The 23,438-nt window shown below is 39.7% G+C and overlaps 1 protein-coding gene across 4 annotated transcripts in view; it reads right to left on the reverse strand.

Annotated features, from left to right (window-relative positions):
- The window catches only part of SLC66A2 (solute carrier family 66 member 2), a 64,642-nt gene that overhangs the window by 33,927 nt on the left and 7,277 nt on the right, over window positions 1-23,438 (reverse strand). For 2 of the 4 annotated variants that reach the window (XM_086843146.1, XM_086843153.1), the window contains exons 3-4: window positions 20,888-21,021; window positions 16,573-16,626 (exon numbers count right to left, since the gene is read on the reverse strand). In XM_086843146.1, the coding sequence (XP_086699272.1) occupies window positions 16,573-16,626; window positions 20,888-21,021 (188 nt within the window). The remainder of the gene's footprint in view (window positions 1-16,572; window positions 16,627-20,887; window positions 21,022-23,438) is intronic. The other 2 variants (XM_086843160.1, XM_086843161.1) reach the window with 1 other exon arrangement.

The raw sequence follows: 23,438 nt of genomic DNA on the forward strand, positions 1-23,438 counted from the left end.
GTGAAGAATGACGACAGGTGAACCATAAACAATGAGCTGCAAACAACAATCCTATCCACAAAATCCTCATTACATTTCTGAGTTCTGCTGTGAAGAAATAGTGAATTTCTTTAAAGAATGATCAGTTCTTTAACATCTACCGTACACAAAAATTAAATGAGGAACTTATGTACGAGACTATTTTAAGCCATTTCCATATTAAGTTTGCTCTATTCCCTAAGTGCAGCTACTTGTTCTACTACAACCTACTCTCAACAGGGGGTGAAGAAAGGCATTAGGGAGTAAATACCATCTCTGAAGACACAGTAAAAAATCTAATGCAAAAGACATTTTCTTAAAATAACTGCTCCTGATTTTTACATGCCAAGGGGTGCAAAGACAAGAAAGGGCAGCAGTGGAAAACACTGACATAAGTAAGGAGTCACTGCAAGTTTGTCATGGTTTGTATAAATGAACAAAAAAAATAGGGGTGATGGGAAGCAGAGAATTTCAAGACCAGCAACTAGTTTTTTTCCAAAGGCTATGCAAACTGGAGATAAGGAGGGGAAAAAATTTACCTAGCAACAACTGCAGTTTGTGACACTTATAAAGCAACCTACTAAAAAGCCACTTTAAGAAAGGAGAGGATGGCATAATTTTTATTATCATAGAGACAAATGTCAAGTTTTAAAGATTAGCCACACACACATGCACACACAAAAAAACGTAGCAAACTTGCAAGGGCTACTGAAGTGTGTGTAACACCAAAGCAGTCTATGTATTTTAAAAACAGCAGCACTGGTCCAGATTTTGATGGGAAAAAATCCTGACACTCATACCTTACACAAAGAAACAGAGATGTTCTGAATATTTAAAATGTTCCATCTCCTAAATTCTCTTCAGACTTCTGAGTTGCAATGGGTAATAGTAAAAAAGACAGCTTTAAGCAGCTTTTAAAAATAAAAAAATATGTCCATAAGATACTCAAGATCTGTCTTCTTTTCACAGATTTTAATTTCTCCATGGAATCGGTCAGGATGAACAAGACACTTTTTTGCAAACGTACAATGCAAGTAAAAATAAATCTGTCAGAACTGAATTCTGGGATTTGGATTCTTTCCCCCACCCATGGGAGGGGACATAGGATCCTGATGCAGATATGTAATGCATACTGATGACAGAGCAGAGCAAAGAGAAAGTAGGGCACATAATAAATGCATCTGAAAGGAGACCTTTATAACTTCAGGAATAATGGTGCTATAGTTGTCCACTCCACAAGGAGAGAAACATGCTGTTTACTAGTAATCCAAGTGTTTGGAGGGAGACTGTGTACACCCTGCCCCTCACCATAAATTCACAATTCACCAAAAAATAACACCTTTTCTGCTGCTGATTTGAGATGACACAGGAAGCAGAGTTTTTCATGAAGAGCTAAGTTACATCCTTTCTTCCCAACCTTGCTCAGTGTTATGTCACCTCCTCCTACAGATAGACTGCACACCATTCTCTTAGCTACAAGATAACATTCTGAAGCTAAAAACATTTGCTCTGAAGCATAAAACAAAATCAAATTTTGAAATGTGATTATGCACCCTTCTAATGAGGACTATACTTGCCAACCTATTAACATCATTTAAATCACTACTGCATAGCTTTAATGAGTCAAATACTACATCTGAAGAATTACTGGCTGGTGCATTGGAGCCAGAGCTTAGAAGGCTTTGTCTGCTTCTGCAAGTACCATTTTTCTATTTATTCCGCTCTGCTTAGTAAAAATATCTCATTTATTCTAACAACAAGAAACTGATTGGAGATGAGTAACATCTGCTTTGTTCTTGTGTGTTTGAATAATGACTGAGAGTAAAAAAGAATAAGAAAAAAAGAGTAAATTATTTTTACTAAAAATCTATCTGAAAATAATATCCACTTCATTTGTTTTTTAAGAAGAAACATTTCCACAAAATGAACCCTCAGAACAAACACTGCAGTTCATTTAACTTTTTATAATTTAAATTAAGTCATTTTGCACTTCTATTTTAAATCAATTTTCAACCCAAACAGCTTGTTATAAGTTACGAGTAAAACTAATGCAATATTTGACCATTTAATTAATTTTTTAAGATGATAAAAAATGTAATTTAACTGGATCATTACTAAAATATAGTTATTCCATTTACACATGTCCCCACATGAACCAAACTTTCTTCAATAAAGACAGAAAATAATTTATCTTATTCCCATATTTCTTCCTTGGTAATTTAAATCATTATTTGAAAAGGCAGCTCCAACACTAACTTTTCTTTGCACAAAGAGAAAAGAAACTTTTACATTGTAAGATTTTTTTCATCAGCTTTAATGAAGTAGTGTGTTTGGAAGTGAAAGGGAGATGCTTTGGGAGATGCATCCTCCACCTAAATTCTGTCTGTTTCTTGACACAATGTCCTGTACAACCCTCCAGCAGTCCTGGTTGCAATCTGGAATGTGGCTATAAGCCAGCACTGTTCTACACTGCGCTGCCACACCATTAAATGTCTAAATATGCCCCAATATCTAATGCAATCTGAAATAATCTATATCAGGTACATGCAACAGTAAAAAAGTATCAAGCTGGAAGGCAGGGGGAAGATGACGTACTGCCTGTCTCTGAAAACTGTCACATCTCAGCACAGATGAGCACAGTTGACACATAGGCCAAATCTGCTCCATCGCAGCATTCCCATCACACATCCTTACTGCCATTTCCCATAACAGTGACCACCTCCCCAACACACAGGAAAAGAACTGACAAATAATTTGTAAACAAGTTACTTCTCTTCAGCATTTGTAAGTCACTCTTTGGGCATCTGTTAACTGCCAAACATCAGAAGTGACAACTTGGCATACACACCAGAAGGGTCGTTTGGTGTTTGTTCTTCAACACACCTTGGTTCATAAAATATGATTCAAAAAATAAAAATATATAAAGCTAGCTGTGAAGTTACTATTGCAAAAGAAAATCTGTAAGTAAATAAAACTTCACAAGGCAGGCAGCTTTCCCTGACACAGTGCTGATGTCAGCACCACAGAAGGCACTATTCATCTCATCAGACTTGAGATCTGAAGTCCAACCCACCAGACTGAGCCTCAGATTCAGGCCCTTTACAATTCATGGAGAGACACTGGCTTGCCTTCAGCTTCTGCAGGCCACTCAGCAAGCTGTGGATGGAACCAGACAGGATGCCTTTTTCTGTTATGGAAAACACTGAGATTTCAGATATTTCTCCATCCCAAGTCAGGAAAAGAAATCACACTTAACATTAAAAGATGGGCAACCAGCAGTACCTAAAGAGCCTAAGGATTAGTATGTGGGTTTCAGGCTGCCACTGAGGGCTCTCCCTCTCCTGTCTGCAGCCTGGCTTACCAAGAAACCATCAGAGCCACTTTGCTCACACTAATACACTCTGTGATACCTGTGCAAGCAGGAGCCTCCACCTCAGTCTCTCGTATCTCGTCCAAGTGCCATGATAACTGCTTTGCAGCCGGTATAACTGGTGCGCTCAGCTCCAGTTTTCACAGGGCTAAAAACACTCAGAGGCAAAGACAGACACAAATTAAATGGGCAGTGAGAGCTAAACAGAGCCAACTGCATGCACCTTTCTTGTGGTGGCAACAGGCGATCAAGAACACACAGGAAAGCAGGAGCACCTAAGCCCCCTGCCCAAATTCATCCTTGCTCAGGATTCACATGGGATATGGAATACCTGGGTTCTACTGCTCCATTTTCCTGCTTCAGAGATGGGACACAAAACAGAATTTCCTTTGTCATCTCTCAAAACCAAACAAACAAGGGAGAGTGGCTAATATTTCTCTTCTCTGTCACTTCCTCCTAAAGTAAAATCCTGTTTCAATGAACCTTTGGTGCATCACCACTTGCAAGTGGGAGTGTGGAGTGGGGAGAAAATGGGAATCTTTTCAGAAAATAAAGCTATTACAAATTGTTCAGTCCAGGATGGCCAGTGTACTGCATTACAAGCTAAAAGCATGACATTTGTGTCAAAATAGAAAAGGGCTTATTTTGCTTTCCGTTTCTACCGCAATGAAAATGGCAAAGCACTGATGTTTCAGTGAAAAGTTTTTTCAATCTCCAGCATAAGGAAATGCCTTGTTAAAATGGCATTATTTATAAGACCTTCAGAAGCACTGATTTATTAAATATATTCCCTATTTCTAGCTTACTAGAAACTAGAAACTTCATAGTCCCAGTGATTTTTAAATAAATAAAGCTATTAAAGCATGTAGGGCACAAAATGTAGTGAAAAAATACATCAGGCTGTGTACAATAATCATGTTGTACCTTAAGCATGACCTCCACATAAAGCTCACAGAGCAAATTATGACAGCTTAGACATCCAATATCACACACCTGCCTCGTGCAGCATTTTAATTGGGACCAAGTGAGTGCTACCACCCAGCTCAGCACTTCAGGTCACCTCACTGTCCATTCCTCCCACTGCATACAGCAGTAGGTGTGGTTATCTCAACAGGCTCATTTCCAAGAGAAGGCCCTAACATATCAATTGAGCAGCTTTCCCAAGTGACAACATCTGCCTTTCCTAGGGAATATGGTTAGAGAGTCAGCAGCAGAAAGTGACTGCAAGCTATGCCCCATCTCCTGAACATGGCAGAACTTTAATACTGGCAGATGTTGACTCTGATGATGTGCTCATTTTTTGAACTGTTGATTCCATACCACTTACCTAAATGCAAAGGTACGGTCCTTTAAAAACTCATGAAATCTACAAAATCTGGGTGTTCCAGAATCTATAACAAGATTGTAAAAATGTGCTGCAACCAGAAGTTTTCTCCCTAGCAAACTGTCTAGACAATCCATTACATCTGAGGAGGTAGCACTGGGCAACAGTGCTTCTTTAAGCACACACCATGCCAGCCAGTACTACAAGCCACTTAGGAAACTAAAAAAGCAAGCTATCATGTATCTGTACTAACAATTAAAATCCCCTCAGCCTGAAAGTTTATTCTGAAGTCAGTGGGGAGCTGAGTCACACTATAAAAATTTTTTCACTTATATCTTTTGCACTGACCTGGCAACTTGGCCATCATCTAGAAAATCATAATTTCTCACTTTTTTGCTTACAGAAACTGAAAGAGAGCTGGCAGGCAGCAAAGCAGGACATCACCGTGAAAGCCAAATAACTAACTGTCACCATGGCTCTAAACTCACCTCTTGCCTTCTTGCGTTAATAATGCTTTAATGTGCTTTCACTGGTGATGTCTGCCCCCTACAGCTCCTCAGCCCTGCTAGCAAAGCTGAGGGAGTGAAGCAGTACCCAAGAACAGGAAAGCAGGAGTTTGGGAATATCTAAATTTACACAAGTGACACAGGTAGGATGCGTGTCGGGGTGTTGAGGTTGCAGGCTGATGTCTTTGCAAGACTAGTACATTGTTTCTGAAAGATCATGGTACTGGGTGAGATTTTTTTATTACTGGAGACAGGGGGAAGAGAAGGTAAAAAAAATCACACCTATCTGCAAGGAGGAGACCAGGGAACTACAGGCCAGTCAGGACAATCTCATCCCTGGGATGGTAATGGAAAAAGTCCTCATGCAAGTCACTTCAAAACACAGGAAGGGTAAGAAAGTGACTGGGACAGCCTGTGTGGCTTTACCAAGCACCACCTGCAACTGACCAACCTCATCTATGGGATGACAACTTTCCAGTATCTGAAGAGAGCCTACCAGGAACTGGAGAGGGACTCTTCAGCAGCTGTAGTGATAGGACAAGGAGTAATGGGTACAAATTGAAAGAAGGAAAATTTATGTTAGATATTAGGAAGACATTTTTTACTGTGGAGGTGGTGAGATGCTGAACAGGTTGCTCAGGCAGATCCAACCCTGGCAAGTGTTCAAGGCCAGGCTGGATAAGGCCTTGAACAACTTTCTGTAGTGGGACACATCCTGCCCACAGCAGCAGGATTGGGACTAGATGGTCTTTGAGGTCCATTCCAACCCCTTAACATTCTATGAATTCATGGTTTTAAGAGCAAGAGAAAAGCAGTAAGTGTTGTTTACAGTGCCTTGAATAAGGTTGCTGACAGTCTCCTGCAGTATCTTTATTAACAAATTATCAGTTGGTTAGTGGACAATAAAAAAGGCAGAAAATTGGCTGGATGATCGGGCTCAAAGAATTTCTCCTCTCAAAGGAAAAACATACAATTTACGACTAGTTACAAGGCAGGCAGCCAACAGTGGTTAATACTAGGACCAACACTCTTTAATATCTTTTATTAACAACCTGGATTGTGAGTTCATGAATACCAAATTAGGGAGAGTAAGCAATAAACAACTTCATCCCAAGGGGAAGCAGAAGCGCAGATGCTGATCTTTTCCTTCTGCTGACCAGTGGCAGGACTTCAGGAAACAGCATGAAGTTGTGTCAGGGGAGGTTTAGCTTCGATATTAGGAAAAGGTTCTTCATTCAAAGGGTGGTTGGGATCCCCTGCAAAGAGGTCACAACACCAAGCCTGACAGAGTACAAGAAGTATCTGGATAACATCCTCACAATCACAGTGTGATTCTTGGGGCTATCCTCTACAGGGCCAGGAGATGGACTTCAATGATCCTTTTGGATCCCTTCCAGCCCAGGATAATGTATGATTCTATGAACTGATGACTACACTGCTATTCAAAGGGATATTAATCTGAGGATATATGGGCTGACAGGAATACCATGAAGTTCAGGGTTACTGTGCAGCTGGGAAGGAGCAAGCACACACCACAGTACCAGTGCAGAGGGCTGATTCACTACAGAACAGCTTCACAAAATAGCAGAGGATATCTTGTCAGGCAATTTGAGCATGAGTCAAAGTGTACACCCATAGTAAAGGCAACCAATCACTTTCCAGGCTGTATAGTTGGGCAAAGGTGTGGCAAGCAGATGGATGGACATGTTTATTCCTCTCAATGCCCACAAGACACATTATCTGGAGTAATGCATTCAGGGTTTCCAAGTACAAGAAAGACGCTGGCCTACTGGAGTTACCTACTGGAGTGTACTCTCAGCAAGTTCACAGATGACATCAAGTTGGATGGGAGTGTTGATGCGCAGGAGGGAAGGAAGGCTCTGCAGAGGGATCTGACAAGCTCCATCAATAGGCTGAGGCCAAGTGCCTTCAGTCACAACAACCCCATGCAGAGCTACAGGCTGGGGCAGAGTGGCTGGAAAGCTGCCTGGTGGAAAAGGACCTGGGGGTGCCTGCCGGCTGTCAGTTGCTGAATGCAAGCCAACATGTGCCCAGGTTGGGGCCAAGAAGACAAATGACCCTGGCCTGCATCAGCAATAGTGCAGCCAGCAGGAGCAGGGAAGTGTTTGACCCTCTGTACTTGGCACTGCTGAGGTCATGTCTCAAGTCCTGTGTCCAGTTCTGGGCCCCTCACTACTAGAAAGACACTGAGGTGCCGGAGCATGTGCAGAGAAGGGTAATGGACCTTGGGAAGTGCCTGGAACACAAGTCTGACCAGGAGCAGCTGAGGGAGCTGGGAGTGTTTAGCCTGAAGAAAAAGGAGGCTCAGGAGGACCTTATCACTGTCTGTGACTGCCTGAAAGGAAGTTGTAGCCAGACAGGAGTCAGTCTCTTTTCCAAAGTAACAAGCAGTAGGATGAATGAAAATGGACTCAGGTTGGATCAGAGGAGGTTTGGATCGGATATTAGGAAAAAAATCTTTACAGAAAGGATTGTCAAGCACAGGAACATGCTGCCCAGGGTGGCAGCTGAGTGACCACATGTGAAGGAATGTAAAAGATTAGGTGTGGTGATTAGGGACATGGTTTAGTGGTGGATTTGGCAGTGCTGGGTTAACTTCCAGACATAATGATCTTAAGGACTTTTTCCAACCTATATAATTTTATGATTCTATAAATAGAGGCCACCAAGATGATTAAAGGGCTCAGGTATAAGGTGTACATGAAGAGGCTAATAGGACCCATTCAGCTCTAAGAGAAGGGTTCTTGCTGCCTACAGCTATCTAAGGGGGAAGTGTGCAGATCATGGAGACAGGTTCTACTTGAAGGCACTTGGAGACAGGACAGGAGATAACAGACATGAGTTACAAGGGAAATTCCAATTAGATGGAAGAAAAACTTTATCACCATGAAGACAGACACTGGAAGAGGTGTCAAAGAGGTTGTGTAATCTCCATTTCTGGAGATACTCACAACTCACCCAGACAACAAGGCCCTGAGCAATCTCATCTAACTGGACCTCCTTCACACAGGGAACTGGGTCAAATAACTTCAGAACTCCCTTCCAGGCCAAATTTAAAGAATGAAGCTACCATTCAGATCTAGATATGATCAAGTATACAACAGCAATATATAATATATAATATATAATATATAATATATAATATATAATATATAATATATAATATATAATATATAATATATAATATATAATATAATATATAATATATAATATATATCATATATATAATGTGACAAGCTCAAGAAGTAGGCAACTTCAAAATCTTCTCACCTCTACCAAACCAAAGCAGCACCTTCACTGCACACATGCTCCCTGATGTGAAGGGTGACTAGACAAACCAGCTGTTTAAACATTTAGATGTTTCATTGCTGATATCATTAAAGCACCTAATTATTCTGGCTCCCACCAAGAAGGAAAATATTTTTTCAATATCTTTGTTTATTCACTATTTTTATAGCCCTGGAAGTGAGCTCAGCTTCCTCTCTGAAGTTCCAGTTCAGTGGCTCAGCAGACAAGTTTTGGAAACCCCAGAGCACCCTCATGTGGCTAGATGTTGTTACAAGTGCTTCCTCCATCTGAATTGCGTGAGGCACAACCAAAATCCACATTTTATTCACAGGTTTGTCTCCCCACCACACCATCAACTGCGCATGGTTCTTATGCCATAAATAATATTTCTGCTGCCACACAACTCTTCCAACAGACCCTGTTTCAAGTCTCTTCTTCCCACCAGAGCAGAGCCGGATGACTGGCCTGCCAGGTGGCTCATCAGGGGCACCAGCAGCAGGAGCAGGCACCCCGAGCAGCACATTCCAGAAATACGGCACTAACCTTGCTCCTGTGAAGCCTCTAGGTATTACTGCTCATGCCAGGCTCGAGACCAACCTTCACCACCTCTCTCTTTTCTCCCCAGACTGAACAACTGTTTTCCCTCCACTTATGGTGAAATTTCTTGATAGTAGATAAAGGTTTTTTCTTTTCTGCCACTCACTTTTCTTTTTTTAAATAAAGGCAAGCTGGATGAACAACAGCTGCACTACTTCTTTCCAGCTCTCCTAACCACTGCAGTGTGCTCCTTGTGCTGCATGGCAAAGGAAAGGCCCCGACATTGCATACACCTCCCGCACTCCACCTAACTCATGCCTGCCTGTGCATTCCCTTCCTCCTTGCAGCAGATAGGCTTCTGGAATAGGCACAGGCCCTTCACATGCTACATTTAGCCTGGCAGATCCTCTTAAACTATAAACATTATGAACACTATAAACTGTAAACTGCATTAGGAAGTTCATAAAACAACAGCCTACCCACATTTTCATGTCAAAGCCATTCAAAAGCAGCAACAAGGATGGTGCAAAGAAGCAGTCAAAAGGCTTAGGTCCAAACATACTGCTCTACCACCAAATAACATCTTACTGAAACAACTCTAACTCAGTAGAGATTGTACAAGTCTGTGGTTGACTATTTCCCTACTGTCTGTAAGCTGAAAACTTAAAGGGAGCTAATTTAAAAACGTGGTAGCAGCAAAACCAGAACACTGTCCTTCAGGTTCCCTGGCCTGATAACAAGTAAACATAAGTAATACCTTCTCAACTCCCTGTTTTAGGGACAGAGAAAATGTGTATTGTTCGATTACCATCAATGGCAGAAGCCAAATGAATTAACATTTTATACAAAACATTACAAAGCTAATACAGTTGACAGAGGAAATTACAAATATTTTATTTATAATCCCACAATAGTTTGGATCAGAAAAGCCTTCTGCAGGAAATCTAGTCCACTCTGTTCAATGATAACCTGTTAAAAATTTAAAAACCAAGGACATTTTACTTTACAAAGCGGTACTTTGAACCTTGCTGATTAAGAATGGGTAAATTTTTAAACTGTAAAGAAGAACCAGTTTGACCACAACTTACTGTATGCGCTACAATAAAACAGAACCAAAATGTTACCATCCACACGACATGAGATCAGAATAATCCCTTCAGTCCCTAAGACTTCAGAGGATTCTGTTTAATAACTAAAAGAAGTTGCAGGTAGCAGTTCCAATTTCTCAAGTGTTTTGAAAGAGTATTTTTTCCAATACACAAAGCACAGGAATGCTACTGCCTTTATCACTGAATGAAAATATACTATACTTTATATAGTGTAACAAGTCTGCTGGTACAAGAAGTATGGCTAATATGAAACAACCACTAGTCACCATCTCCCACATACAAACTAAGGAGAGAAACATTAACGGTTAGATAACGTTTTCATTGTCAAAGGCACCACCTCTGATCTCTGAGTGAAGCCCGAAAGATTAAAATTTTTTTGTAAAGTTGCCAAACAAGAAGTTTAGAAACTAAAATTCATCAATGGTTATCAAAAATTACACACTCTAGAACTGTTGGCTTCGTTGCCCACTAAAATGTAACCTGAAATGCAACTCACCCATCCACATTCCATGGTGGGCATTCATTCCATTCTCCATCCCACAGGCGACCATGACCTGACAGGTGGCAACTAGTCTTCCTGCTTAACTGTTTTAACTGATACATAAGCTAAACTTGGAGAAAAGCAGTTTACAAACTGAAAGGAGCTTGAAGTTCACTGCTTCTATTTCAGACTTGCACAAGAACTTGCACAGCTGAAAACACTTTTTCTCCCAAGATGTCTGTTGAAGAACATTACCTCTCTGCCTACTAATTCTACTTTTATCTTAAATTAAGGTAAAATATCTGAGTTCCAAACAAACCCCAAAATCAGTAGGAACCTGTTCAACCATCATTGGCTAACCAAAATCTGGAAAAAAGGATTAAGTGCTACCACCCAAGAAGAGTGCTACAACCAGAAGAGACCTCTCTTCTGAGTTATGCTACATACAAAAGGAAAACAGCAGGTCAGCAGCCAAAAAAGCTATTTATCTGGCAGATACATGTCATTCTATTTTCAGATAACTGGCAGACCCAGTAAGAATCCACTATGAAGCATGCTGACTAAGAACATAAGCCTTCAACTTGAGAAGGAGGACCCATGTGCTAGCATGAAGTAACAGGTGCTCCACAGCTCTCATATACTACTTAACTGGAAAGCAGAATTAAGACAGAAGTCCTTGGCATTTCTTGGACTCTGAAAAAATGCTACGTGTTTTTTTGGAAATAAACCACATTTCACCACCTTACCTTTCTCCGAGAGGCAACTCAAGCATCTGTGTTTAGGTAACATAGGCCTGTCATAGCAGGCACTCTATCAAACATTCCTGAGATTCCTGCCCTGTTCTGGAGATAATCAAATCACAGCAGAGCCTGTCTGTGCTGGCTTGAACATTCATCAAGTGATCACAGAAAGTGTAAGCAGCATGCTCAGGAGGAAGAAGCAGGGATGTCTGAAATTATGGATTTTGTCTCCATCATGCCTCATGATGAATTCCTACAGCTTTTGCTTCACATATTAAAGTATCTTTACCTCAACCCAGGAGTTTTTTCACTTCCAGCCTTCTCCCCTCCCACCCACTGCAGGGGAGTGAGTAGGTGGCTCTGCAGGGAAGAGCTGCCTGCTATGGTGAGCCCATAACACAGGATTATTCCCTACAGCTTAACTACAACTACAAATAAGTCTGCAGTTCACAAATGGAACAATACATCTGAGATCAGTTTAATACTTGGAATCTCTTGCCTCATACTTTACATATCACTCATGCAGGTAGTGTCAGGCTCTTCCACTTCTATTTCCCAGTTTATCCATGCATCCCTTGAAAAGAAATACCCTTAGATTTTCTAAAGGTGACCACCTTAACTCTCATGCAAAGCAGCCACCTGTCCCTCAGGCCTAAACCTGCTACACGCCATGCATTACAAGAGTGACTTGTCCACCTGGATCCCTCACCACTTCATCTGTAAATCTGTGGATTTACTCCAATTCTCCCTCTCCCCTTGTTCCTCCCTCCAGAGAACAAAGTAAGCCAGTTGCCTCCAGCATAGGGAAATGGCAAAGTAAAAGAGTATTAATTCCTGACCACTGTGATCAGGAATGTGCTTTCACAGCACTCAGGTAGGCAGGAAACAGATTGGCCTCATGCCAATGAGGCAATGCATATTACTGCAGAGGGTGTGTATATTTCTGGATCTCTCTCCTTAAGGAAAATACAAACTGACGTAGGCAGGGATCACAGATGCTCAGAGGCCTTAACAATCATTCTTTGGGTTTCTCCCTTCCCAGCTGTCTTTTCTGAAAGGAAAAGGTCTCTCTGGAACACAGAATTTAAACTTATCCTTCCCTTTTATACCTTCTGAATAATACCAGATAAGCCTGTAAAAAGGTATGCCCTCCTACTGAACCACTTCCAACATTTTCAACAGGACAGAAAAGGCCACAGAACTTTTATTATGAGGCCCATTAGCCTGAGGGGCTAAATAAAGATTTACACTGAATGGAACTTCAAAGTCTGAAAGAGACTATCTACTCGGAAACATAAAACTGATCCCAGAAAACAGACTGATCCAAACCCATTTTTATCATATTTTCTGAAAGAAAATTATTTTAATGTTGAACTTGCAATGGTTCAGGACAAACTTCTTATGAAGATAAAGGAAAAACTTTTTTAAATGAAACTATTCCCTCTCTCTGTGTCGGTAATTTAAAAAAAAAAAAAGGTTATTTGTTCAACCTGTTCAGTATGCCAACAATTTCTAAGCTCCTTTTAAAAAACAAACAGTAGTGTTCTATTTGGACTGCATTATTCTGAAATGCTTGAATAATAAGTAACTTAGACCTCCTGCACAAACCCATACCTATAAAGAAAAATTATCTGCCAGATTTATGTTGGTCTCATTTGCAACATCTGTTACAAAGAAACCAAAATTATGTATTAAAATAGACATCAGTCTTTATCACTTAAATATTTACTTAAAACAAATTTAAAATTGCCCCTACATCCTTATAATCTCCACGTCTTACTCTCTTTTGTCTCCTGAAAGGCCTAAAAATTGATGCAGAGAAAGACATGGGGAAATAACTGTTCCCATCATACACAGAATTACAACCAAAGTGTCAATGAAGAAAAGTGCCATTTTCTCAGGCAAAGTAAAGCTGAATTCTTCAACTAGAACTTCATTGATATTTTTTTAATCCTTTTTTTTTTAACGTAAAAAAACCCATCAAACCACAAAACTGAACAAAGCAAAATAAGCAAAAAAAATATGTTCTTTTGGCATCCTATTTTCTCACAGAATGCCATTAAAATCCCTTCTTCTGGACATCCTCTCCAAAATACTAACAAAAGCACTCTGAAATTAGTATAACAAGGATACATATAATCCTGAGTAGGAGGGATCAAAATCCTTCCAAGAGCACTTTCATGTTCAGTTACACACAGAGAGGTGGTGACAGCCCAGCAACAACCCAGCTCTTGTTGTTCCAGCTGTACAGGGAATTCAACTACTAGACAGCACAGCACAGAAGTCAAGCACTTTCAATAAAACCCGGGTGCTGCCCATAGCCAGCAAGGAAATCTGTCTCTGCTGTGTCTCCAGGTGTCAGCTCAGGAGCTGGACAGAAAAGCACATTGTGCATGCTACTTACAGAGCACCCCTGGAAATACACTGTGCTCGCCTGCAAGCTGTGCAGGATGCCCCACTGAACCCAAATAGACCTAACAGTGAACAGAAGAAGCCAGAGAGCTGATTAAAGAAAGTTTACATCCTTCATGGCACATGTAATGTAGTTGTGCTGTTCTAGAATATGTCAACACTGTGATGGTGTTGTTGAACAACACAAGCCAACTGATGCCCTGAGCTAAGTAAAAAGCACAGACAAAAGGAGAGGTGGAAGTGTGAGTTATTTTCCAGGCTGTCACACTGCCAGTGGAAACCATGCACCAGCTGCCTGCACCTGCTAAATTCACATTAATATTTTCTCCTTGTTATTATGCAGATGTAAGCCTGCAAAGTCACTTTACATATACACACAATTTACATGTTTTCCCCCCCTAAAAAGCATTTAGTAGTTTAAAATATTTTGCAACAGGCATTCAATGAATCTAAGTTTTTGTGGTTTCATTACCACTAGTTTTTATTACTAGTGTTTTAAAATTTAATGTTATTTGATGAGTTTCTGTTGAGTTAAAACCAAGGCTGAGGATTCAGTAGTACAGCAAGTTTTAAAACTATCTTCAGAGAAGAAATACCAGAAATGTCCTTCAAAATGTTCAACTGTCTACCTAGAAAGAAAAAAAAATCCAACAAGTCCCATCCACTTTGAGGGTCACCTGACACACACTGAAACCACTCTAATCAACTTTAAACAGTATGGGCTCTTTGGAGTAACAGTAATGCTTTGTTAATTCTTTAGCAATTTTGTTACCCCAACAGTCTCAAACACTCACAGGGCTCAAAATATATCTATGGAATTCGTATTTTAGCAAAACAGCTTAATACACTTATTCACATTTGTTCTAAATCATCTCATCATGAAACAAGAAACAAGCAAAAAACACAAATTTCAACTCAACTGCAGCTTGCTCAGTCTCAGCAGTTGCCATGCTACCAGGCATTAGGTAAAACTATATACCTGAATTAGAAAACAAAGGAAATAAAGCATTAATCCTTCAGAACTGGAACTACTTCTTTTTAATCTTTCTTTTGCCAAGAAAAAAAAGGGAAATAATTTTATTACTGTGTGGAATCAGAAAACCCTACATCCTGGGGCCAACCTTACTGTAAATTTTTTAGGTCATTCAAACTGCAGTAACCTTCCTGCACACCCTCAACTCTCTCTTAGTACTGACTGATAGAAAATCACTTTTCAGAGTCATGTGACAGAGATAAAGGCTTTTTCAGATAACGTGGAAAAACAGTGGCATTAAGTGGTTTCTTGAAATACTGACAATAAAACAAACCTAAAAGCAATCTCAGGAAGCTCAGTAGGAGTTCAGTTCTTATTCAAGGAGAGGCACTAAACAAATGCCTCTGTATTTATCTAACAGGTTCACCTAAAATTCGTTGCTAGCCCAGTACATTTTTAGATTAATTGTTCAACAGCTCTACAACAAAATAGCTTTCACAGATCATCTTTAATTGCAAACATAATTTACTACATGACCAGAAAAAGAAAATAATATAAGCGAGAAAAAGAAAGTAATATAAAAAACCTTCATTTCTGAAGCCTGTAAGTATATTGAAAAAGTTTTTACACCACTCAAATATTCAGATGAAATTTTAAAACACCAATTTGCTCTTCTTGAGCAGAAGTTTTCATTAACGCTCATTAAAGGAGAACTGAACTCCTGCTGAGCTCCCTGAGATTGCTTTTGGTCTTATTTAACCTAAGCAGGGACGGTCCTGTAGCTTCAAGAAAGCACTGAGGTTAATACCACTCTTGGGCAGTTTCTCAGAGCTAACTCCAGCTTGGTTAACTGCATGTTGAGAAATAGAGACTCCCCTTTTGCCACAGTAATGTTCTTCTGTGCCCTGGATATTGCCAGTTGATCCCTCACTAACTCAAGAACTGCAACAGAACACAACTGGTACCAATGGAAGATTCTGAATTAGTTCAGTTAAAACCAGGCTAAAAGTTGACTTTGGGGAACTTCTGCATCAACGTAACTTCTTCAATGCAATACCCCAACTAATTTAAAACAAAATTACAATTACTTGACTAAAACTGTCATTCCAAACTACTAAGAGTGGAAAAAATACTGCAAGGCTGGTTTGCACCTAATATTTCCTGTTCCTTAGGTAAATTAAACAACATAGATTTCAACTCCAAAACTGAAGATTGGAAGCTGTCACCTTGGGTATTACTAATTCCCAAATAGCAATTTTGCAGCTGCTCCATAACAAAAAAGAGAGGAATATTCACAAGGATGCACGCATTTTACTTGAATATCAAGTGGCGCATGAAATTTCTTTTCTAGCATTCTGCACCCTGCTGAAAGATACTTTAGTATATTTCATCATTTCCTCCAGCATTAGAGCTGAAAGATGACAACTGAGTCTGAAGAGGTGGATCGCTGTATCATGCAATATTTTGTTTGTCCAGCTTGGGTAAGGAGTAAAGAAGATATCCTTGAGACACACAATGTGGTCAGTTCAACTGCCTTCAAAGAACTGGTTTCTGAAATAGAGCTGAAAGCATCTTTTCCTCTTTTCCATGAAAGTTAAAAGTGAACAGGTGAAAAATTAAAGAGAAAAAAAAATCAGACACCAGGTTTTAGTATGTCAAGAAAAGGTAATGCAAACATTCTCTATAGAAATGACCATGCAATCATTTCCAAAAATGATCACAAAAAGTAGTAAATCATGAAATATGCAGTTAAGGTGACAACTTCATGCAGGATGGGTTTGTACTGTACATACCCAGATAGGATCTCTTGGGAGGTGCTTTGATTTCTTCATCCTTACTATCTGCAGCTACATAGAAAAAGAGTTGAAGGGAAAGAAAAAAAAAAAAAAAAGAAAAGAAAAGAAAGGAAAGACAAACAGACTTTTATGATTAAATTCAACAGTGGTTATTTGAGTTACAGTTTAGTCAGTTAGTGCATTCTAGTCATTAAAAAATAATAGCCAGACCAAAACATGCCAGAAATTTTATTTCCCATGCTTTCTATAAGGCTCCCACCCCACAATGTTAAGGTAAGACTGAGAAGTAGGAAGTCCCAGAACATTCTCAGTGCACAGCCCAACAGCAGTGTACCTATGAGGGGAAAATAAGGGCTTAAAAAACAATGAAGCAGCTTGATTCTGACTTTAGATTACATAAACGCTAACTTTTCAAGATCAGAAAAAACAAGCTGTTACCTCAGCAACACTGGGTGTGTGGATATATATGTATAGACAGCTGAGACAGTAGTTGCCTTGCCTTGGTGGAAAATGCTGTTCAAAAATACTATCAGCCCAACATCAAGAAGGAGAGAACAGACCTCATCTGCAACCATGCTGCATGCTAAACCTTTTTCACTCTAATGTTCCTCTACCAGTTGAAAACTGTGTATGATACAAAAGAGTTTTCCAGTGCCAAAACCAAAGCTCTTTAAAGGATCAGAGGGCTATAAAAAGATAGAAGTTCTAAAGCAGATTTAGTCAACCAGCAAAACAGATGAATGAGAAGAGGAAATCATCCTCATGTAAAAACACAAGAGGCCATGTTCTACTTGTGGAGTCTGGGCTGCACAAGTAAGGAGAGATATCCAAGCATCTCCTTTCAACAAATGCTGTCCACTGGTTTTCAGTATAGTTCATATATTCAGGGGGCTTAAAAATCTTTCACAATGTCTTGGACATAACTAGAATCTTTGTTGGAGAGAGATGGGAGGCTGATTTGGGGAAAGACAATGATTCTTCACAGAGTGTCTGCCTCTCCATGAATGTCAAGAAACTGCTCTGGCCTGTCAACATTCCCAAAAGCAACCAGATGTTTTCAGCTGTCTGTATCTGTGACCACCTTGCTTCAGCCACCTCTTGGTTCTCAAGTCAAGACATTGCACATGCACATTTTGCATTTCAATATTCAGCTCTTTACCATGGTAGCACCATCATGCCCCAAAATACTGCAATACTTTGGAGAAAAACAACAACAACAAACTTAACAAGAACCCTGACCCTTTCTGTACTGAGCCAACAACGCAGCATACATATGGTTTCACAGAGACAACTTCAAAACTTGGGAACAAATATGGAAAACAGTTGTTACCACAACAATGGTACCAGGAGATCTGCAAGAGAGCAGTTAAGATGCAGTGCCCTTAAATACAGGATAAAAGATGAAAAGCTATTTTTCATGCCTGCTGATTTCATCTGAAGACTCCTTCATGTATCTTCCAAAGACTCTTCTTGTATCTTCCTTCATGAGTCTTCCAAAGACTCCTTCAGGTATCTTCATATGCAGGGGAGAGAACTGTCCTATCACTGGGGGTTTTAATATCAAATTGGGGTATTTGTTGGTTTTATATTTTGCCTGGTTTGGATGCTGGCTTTTCCCAATCTGAATTGCTACAAAGAGGCTACACAGTCCAAGTTTTTTTAAAAAAGTAATAGAACAGTGCCAAATATATGGATATATGAAGAGCACTTACTCTGTTTTCAATTAGTATAAACTGAAGGATAAAGTCTATGTATCCAAAACGAAAAATCAGAGAAGGCAGCAACAGCACAAGATGGGTTGCACCACTTTCAGGTTAATTTAATTTTGCAATACTAAAAGGGAGCAGCAAATAATCATATCATTGAGAACTAACTGTGAGAAGTGAAAAAATTAGAGAAAACTCACACAATCTTTTTAAGTTCTTTATACAGAGTCTAAAAAAAAAAAATCAAACATTACTAGAAAATCTAGGGAGACTGCATTTCTCATGATATGACAGTTAACCTACAAATCAAAGAACAAGCAAATTGACTGAAAGGCTTTATATGTTCTTAATAGTTATTGACATTTTGGGTATTTTAAGCCAGTAACACCACAAAACAGGCTAAAGAATACAGAACAAGCTTGTCAGGATTTGAAGAGATTGCTTCTTAATGCTTCACGATAGGAAGCATTAAGCTTCTGAACTAGTTATTACTTAAGGGACCTAATTTGTGAGAAAAATAAAAACAAGAAGAAAGGCAATTCCCACATAACTGAAAACACACTGATAAACATACACTTATGCCACCTGGAAAAAGTACCATATTTAACAATAAAATAAGAAAACAGCAAACTCCCTTCCACTGAAATATTCTATTCTTTCTAAATATTTTGGATTATTTTGCCAAAAAAGGGAGGATAGAAAAGAAAAATGTTTAAAATGAAGACCAGCCATATGAGAAATAATAATTATATTATCATAAAGAAATACCTTCCCTCAGGATTCTGCAAGAGTAACCAAAAACAATGACTTCAAACCTAGCTCTTCACTGCCCCAGTAAGCTATAAGTAAAGAAAGTAAGTACACATTTGTCAGCTTGCCTAGATCACCATAAAACTTTAGAGATAAGATTAGGTGTATGATCAGAAATAGAGTTCTCACTCCTACTCGTATTATACTTGAAACTTATCATTCTGTCCAGCTTGAAAGGAGCTTTGTATGCATCTGTATGTTTATTCTGAGCCATCATACAATTGTCCTTACTAAAAATCAATCCCATGTAAGAAAAATATTCCAACTGTTCTCAGTGTTTGTGGGAGGATGCAAGCCTTTTGATGAAAACAAATAATTAAGGACCAAAAGTAGGTAAAAATCAGTCTCTCAAATTCCGTATGACAAACTGAGTTTTAGGAAAAAGGATTAAATAACAATGCAGCCTTTTAGAGTTTCTATCATCTGTCAAGGGAAGGACTGATTACCCCCTAGGAGATTGTATGTCTTTCAGAGAGAGTTGCTTAAAGTGCACTATATATTAAATTGAAGAGCCTCCTATTTCTGTCCAAAGGTTACTGAAGGAGCCTGCGAGTGTGTGTGTGTAAATGTGCACAAGAACAATTTCCTCTCAGAAAGTGCAAACAGAGAAACCTCTCCATTGCTCCATAAAATGCTAGCACAAACAGCAGAGGAGGAAGAAAGCATACATGCCCCCTTCCCAAATGCTTCCTGGATTTTACCTGCTGCTAAATCTGACTGAAAGTAGTTTTTAAGTTGTTCATCCTGTCAGACTGAAAATCCCGGTGAACACAGCAGCTGGTGTTTGGAAGCTGGAGTGCAGCTCCTCTTCCACATGAATTCACTTACCTGAATAGTTTCTCACTACATTTCACAATGAGCAGGAATGGAAGCAGCTTTCTTAGCTATTAGATAAATTACCCTATTGCACAGCCAGGAGCTGCTGTCTTGTAATGGTGGCTGAGGATATCTGGAATTGGATCAGACCCTCGATTATTAGAGAGTGTGGAAGAGAACAGATGGAGAGAATAAATTATACATCCTTAATGGCAAAACAACTGACAAAAAGCTGACAGTGTTAATTCTGTTCTTGTTGGCAATAAGCTGTTACATAAAATGTTTTAAGTCAAAGTCAACACAGAGAAACAAAAACCTACCCGTCTCAGATTTCTTATCTGCAGGGAAAGAAACAAGGACTTTGCACAAAGACTGAACATTTTATTAAATAGAGAATGATAGTCCAACCCAACTGAAATTATCAATAATAACGAAATTAACCAAAATAAAAAATATGGGAAAATTCCCATAAATCCAACTAATCCCACACTAAAGCCGAAGGAAATGGTAAACTAAAAGAGACAGTTTTGCAGTTATGATAAGAAGTACACGGTTTTCTGATAGTTAGTAACTCAAGAGAATAGAAAATTATCTACAAAAGCAAATGTTTGCAATCACAACATTTAGGGAATAGCATAAGAGCAAAACTAACAACTTGGTAAAAAACTGAAGAAATTAACTTCTTACTCCAGCCAAGATCTTTAAAAAAACCCAGGCTACCACAATAGCGTAACAACCAGCTCTATATTCAGAGTGTGGTGTGAAATATTAGGGAGAATTCCAATTTCTAGACTGAACCAAGACCTGTCTGAAATAAAATTTCAGCTGTACATTTTTGTATGGAAAAAAAGCAGTTTCAAAAAAAAAAGTTCAGAAAGTGCTACAGTGGGAAGACTGGGCTGCAAGAATTTCTGTACTAAGTAGAGCTCACCATACTTTCAGAAATATTAATCCTGAAAAAGCCAATTCCCGTCACTGACCTGCAAAAGAGCGGCGTTTCACGTTCATCTCATTGGACACCCGAACTTCAGTGCACAGTTTCAGCATCAGTAACATCGTAATGATCATGATAATGCTCTGCCACAACAGAGGGGATTCAAAACGCCTTCCAAACCTAAAAGAGGAAAAGAAAGTATGTAAAACATCTAAGCACTGGAAAAGGTAATGCTAACAGGTATGGAAAGCTAAGGAAGTCAGAGTCACCAGACACACCTAGTTGCACACACAGTAGCTCAGAACAGAAGTATCTGAGAACCTTATTTCAACATCCCAGTGGACTGATCCTAGAGGCGCTGAAGAGAGACGCTTAAGTCTTTGCTTCAAAAGCCAGCAGCAAACTTACTGTTTTGAAAGGAGAATCACATTTATAAAGCAGTATGCCGGTACAAAGAGACCAGAGTTATGCCACATTAACACCAGTTATGGGTGCTCTCCACACACACACTCCAAAGATTACACATGGACTTCAGTGCAAAACTTCTCTTTCTCAATTTTTCATTTTTAAATTCAGTCATAAAAACAGAAGAACTTGCCCTACAAAGAAATAAATACCCACAGCCCTGTCTAGACATCTGAGCGGAAAAGCCAGGTCTTCAGAATATGCCAACTATTTAATAAGTTTTTGTCTATTTGGACCAAGATTGGGGGAAGCAAGGAAGTACAGATGACGTGTCAAGGGAGCTTCCGAGCACTTCCTTCACGCAGTAGAGAGGGTGAACTTGGATTGAGTCCAGTCTTGACTGAAGAGCTTACTCTTAAGTGATTGCACAAGATTCTGCTGTAGGAAAAGGAGAACCCTTCAGTGCAGAGCAGTAATGCTCCAAGATCCTCTTCCTACATTACTTGATGAAAACTCAGCAATCCCCACCACATACTCAGTAAGTGCACAAGGGGTAAAGGGTGGAAGCTTATTATGTGCAGCCCTTGAAGCACATTGCATTTACAAAAGGAGGGTGACACACACATCACAGCGAGCTGCTTCTTTGTGCTCAGTTCTGCCAGGTTTTATGCCCTGAAGACAGATATGCTGAGGAAGTGATTTGGTCAGAACATATTGCTATGCTCCCCAGCTCCTTCACCTGCACTGTGAGGCACACAGGCTTTCTAGATTTCCTAACAGCACAGTTACTAAGGTCAATCTTTGACCACATCATGCTGACCAAGTCTCAAGGCTCACAGGCATTGCAATTATTGCCCTCTTCTTGACAGTTCCTGTCTCATAGCACCCTGGCAGAATGTAATTTGCTATGCTTGGGCTACTTTCACTGCCGAACTCCATGCTAGTAAAAACCAGCTAGGTTCACCATCATGCTGTCTCGCACTACTGTGATTACACTGCAGGATTTCACTAGAGAGAGACTTTTTGTTACGAGTCAACTAGCAAGGAACAGGAGAGAGACTGCAAAGTGCTTGACTAGCTTCCTAGGAAATCCTGAGCAGCAGAGCCAAGCAGCCACATCAGTGAAAACGGCCAAGTATTTCCTGCCTAATGGCATACTGCTGAGGCAAAGTATAACTCCTTGAACCTCCACACTGGGCTAGAGGACCCACCAGTAACTACTGCAGGAATAGCAGTTCTGTGACCTTTAGTACCACTTCTTTCTACCCTCAATGGAGCCATTACTGTAACAAATTTGGAGGACACTATGAGGAAAGAAATAAAGAACCTATCTGATAAGCATAATCATAGGCAGTGTGTGCTCTGGATAAGGCTTTCACTGCACTAGTTCAAAATGCAGGGGAAAAGAACAAAAGTCTGGCCTAGTCTATGCCCCAGGCTCATGATTCCAGAGCTCATTTAGCCCGTGTGCTGACTGTGGCCAAGTTCCCCTCATCTACTGGAATTCAATACTATTATATTTGTCTCTTACTCAGACTTACTGAGAATTACAGAGCAGTTAACTATAAACCGGTTTACACTGGGTTTAGAAAAAACATCTCAAATTCAAAACGTATTTGCATGTAAAAATACAGTAATGCATTTAAGAGAGGCTGAGTTAGCAGCACAAGTTAGAAGCTGTTATGATGGTAAAGCCAGCCATAGGTCACTGCAAGGTTAGTTTCTCCCTGTTGATGAGATTATTGGTCATTCACTAATGAGTGCCTCACATAAGTACTGCTTGCAGTATAAATACCCACTCGCTACAAACACAAATAAGCATAGCCACCTGCTTGCCTGATCGCAACAATTTGTCATTGTGCAGTATTGTGCAGACCCTCTCCCCCTAAACACCAGGTGGGAAAAAAAGGTAAAACAAAACTCACAACACATAAGAGAGTTAAAACAGAAATTTAAAAATTCTTATGGGAATTTCAAACAATGCAAACCACCTGTAGGGCTTTTCACAACCATCCAGTCAAAGACAACAAAGGTTATACAACAAAATATACTCACGTGAAATGTATCTCCCCAAACACCAAACCCCAGAATGAATCTTGCAGGCAACACAACCCTCTAAACTAGATCACATATACAGTCAACAAACAGCTGCCATGGACAGGCAGAGCAAACTACACCACATGGATTACACC

The sequence above is a fragment of the Cyanistes caeruleus genome, chromosome 1 (genome assembly GCF_971803275.1).
Source record: "Cyanistes caeruleus chromosome 1, bCyaCae1.hap1.1, whole genome shotgun sequence".
NCBI classification, from domain to species: Eukaryota; Metazoa; Chordata; class Aves; order Passeriformes; family Paridae; genus Cyanistes; species Cyanistes caeruleus.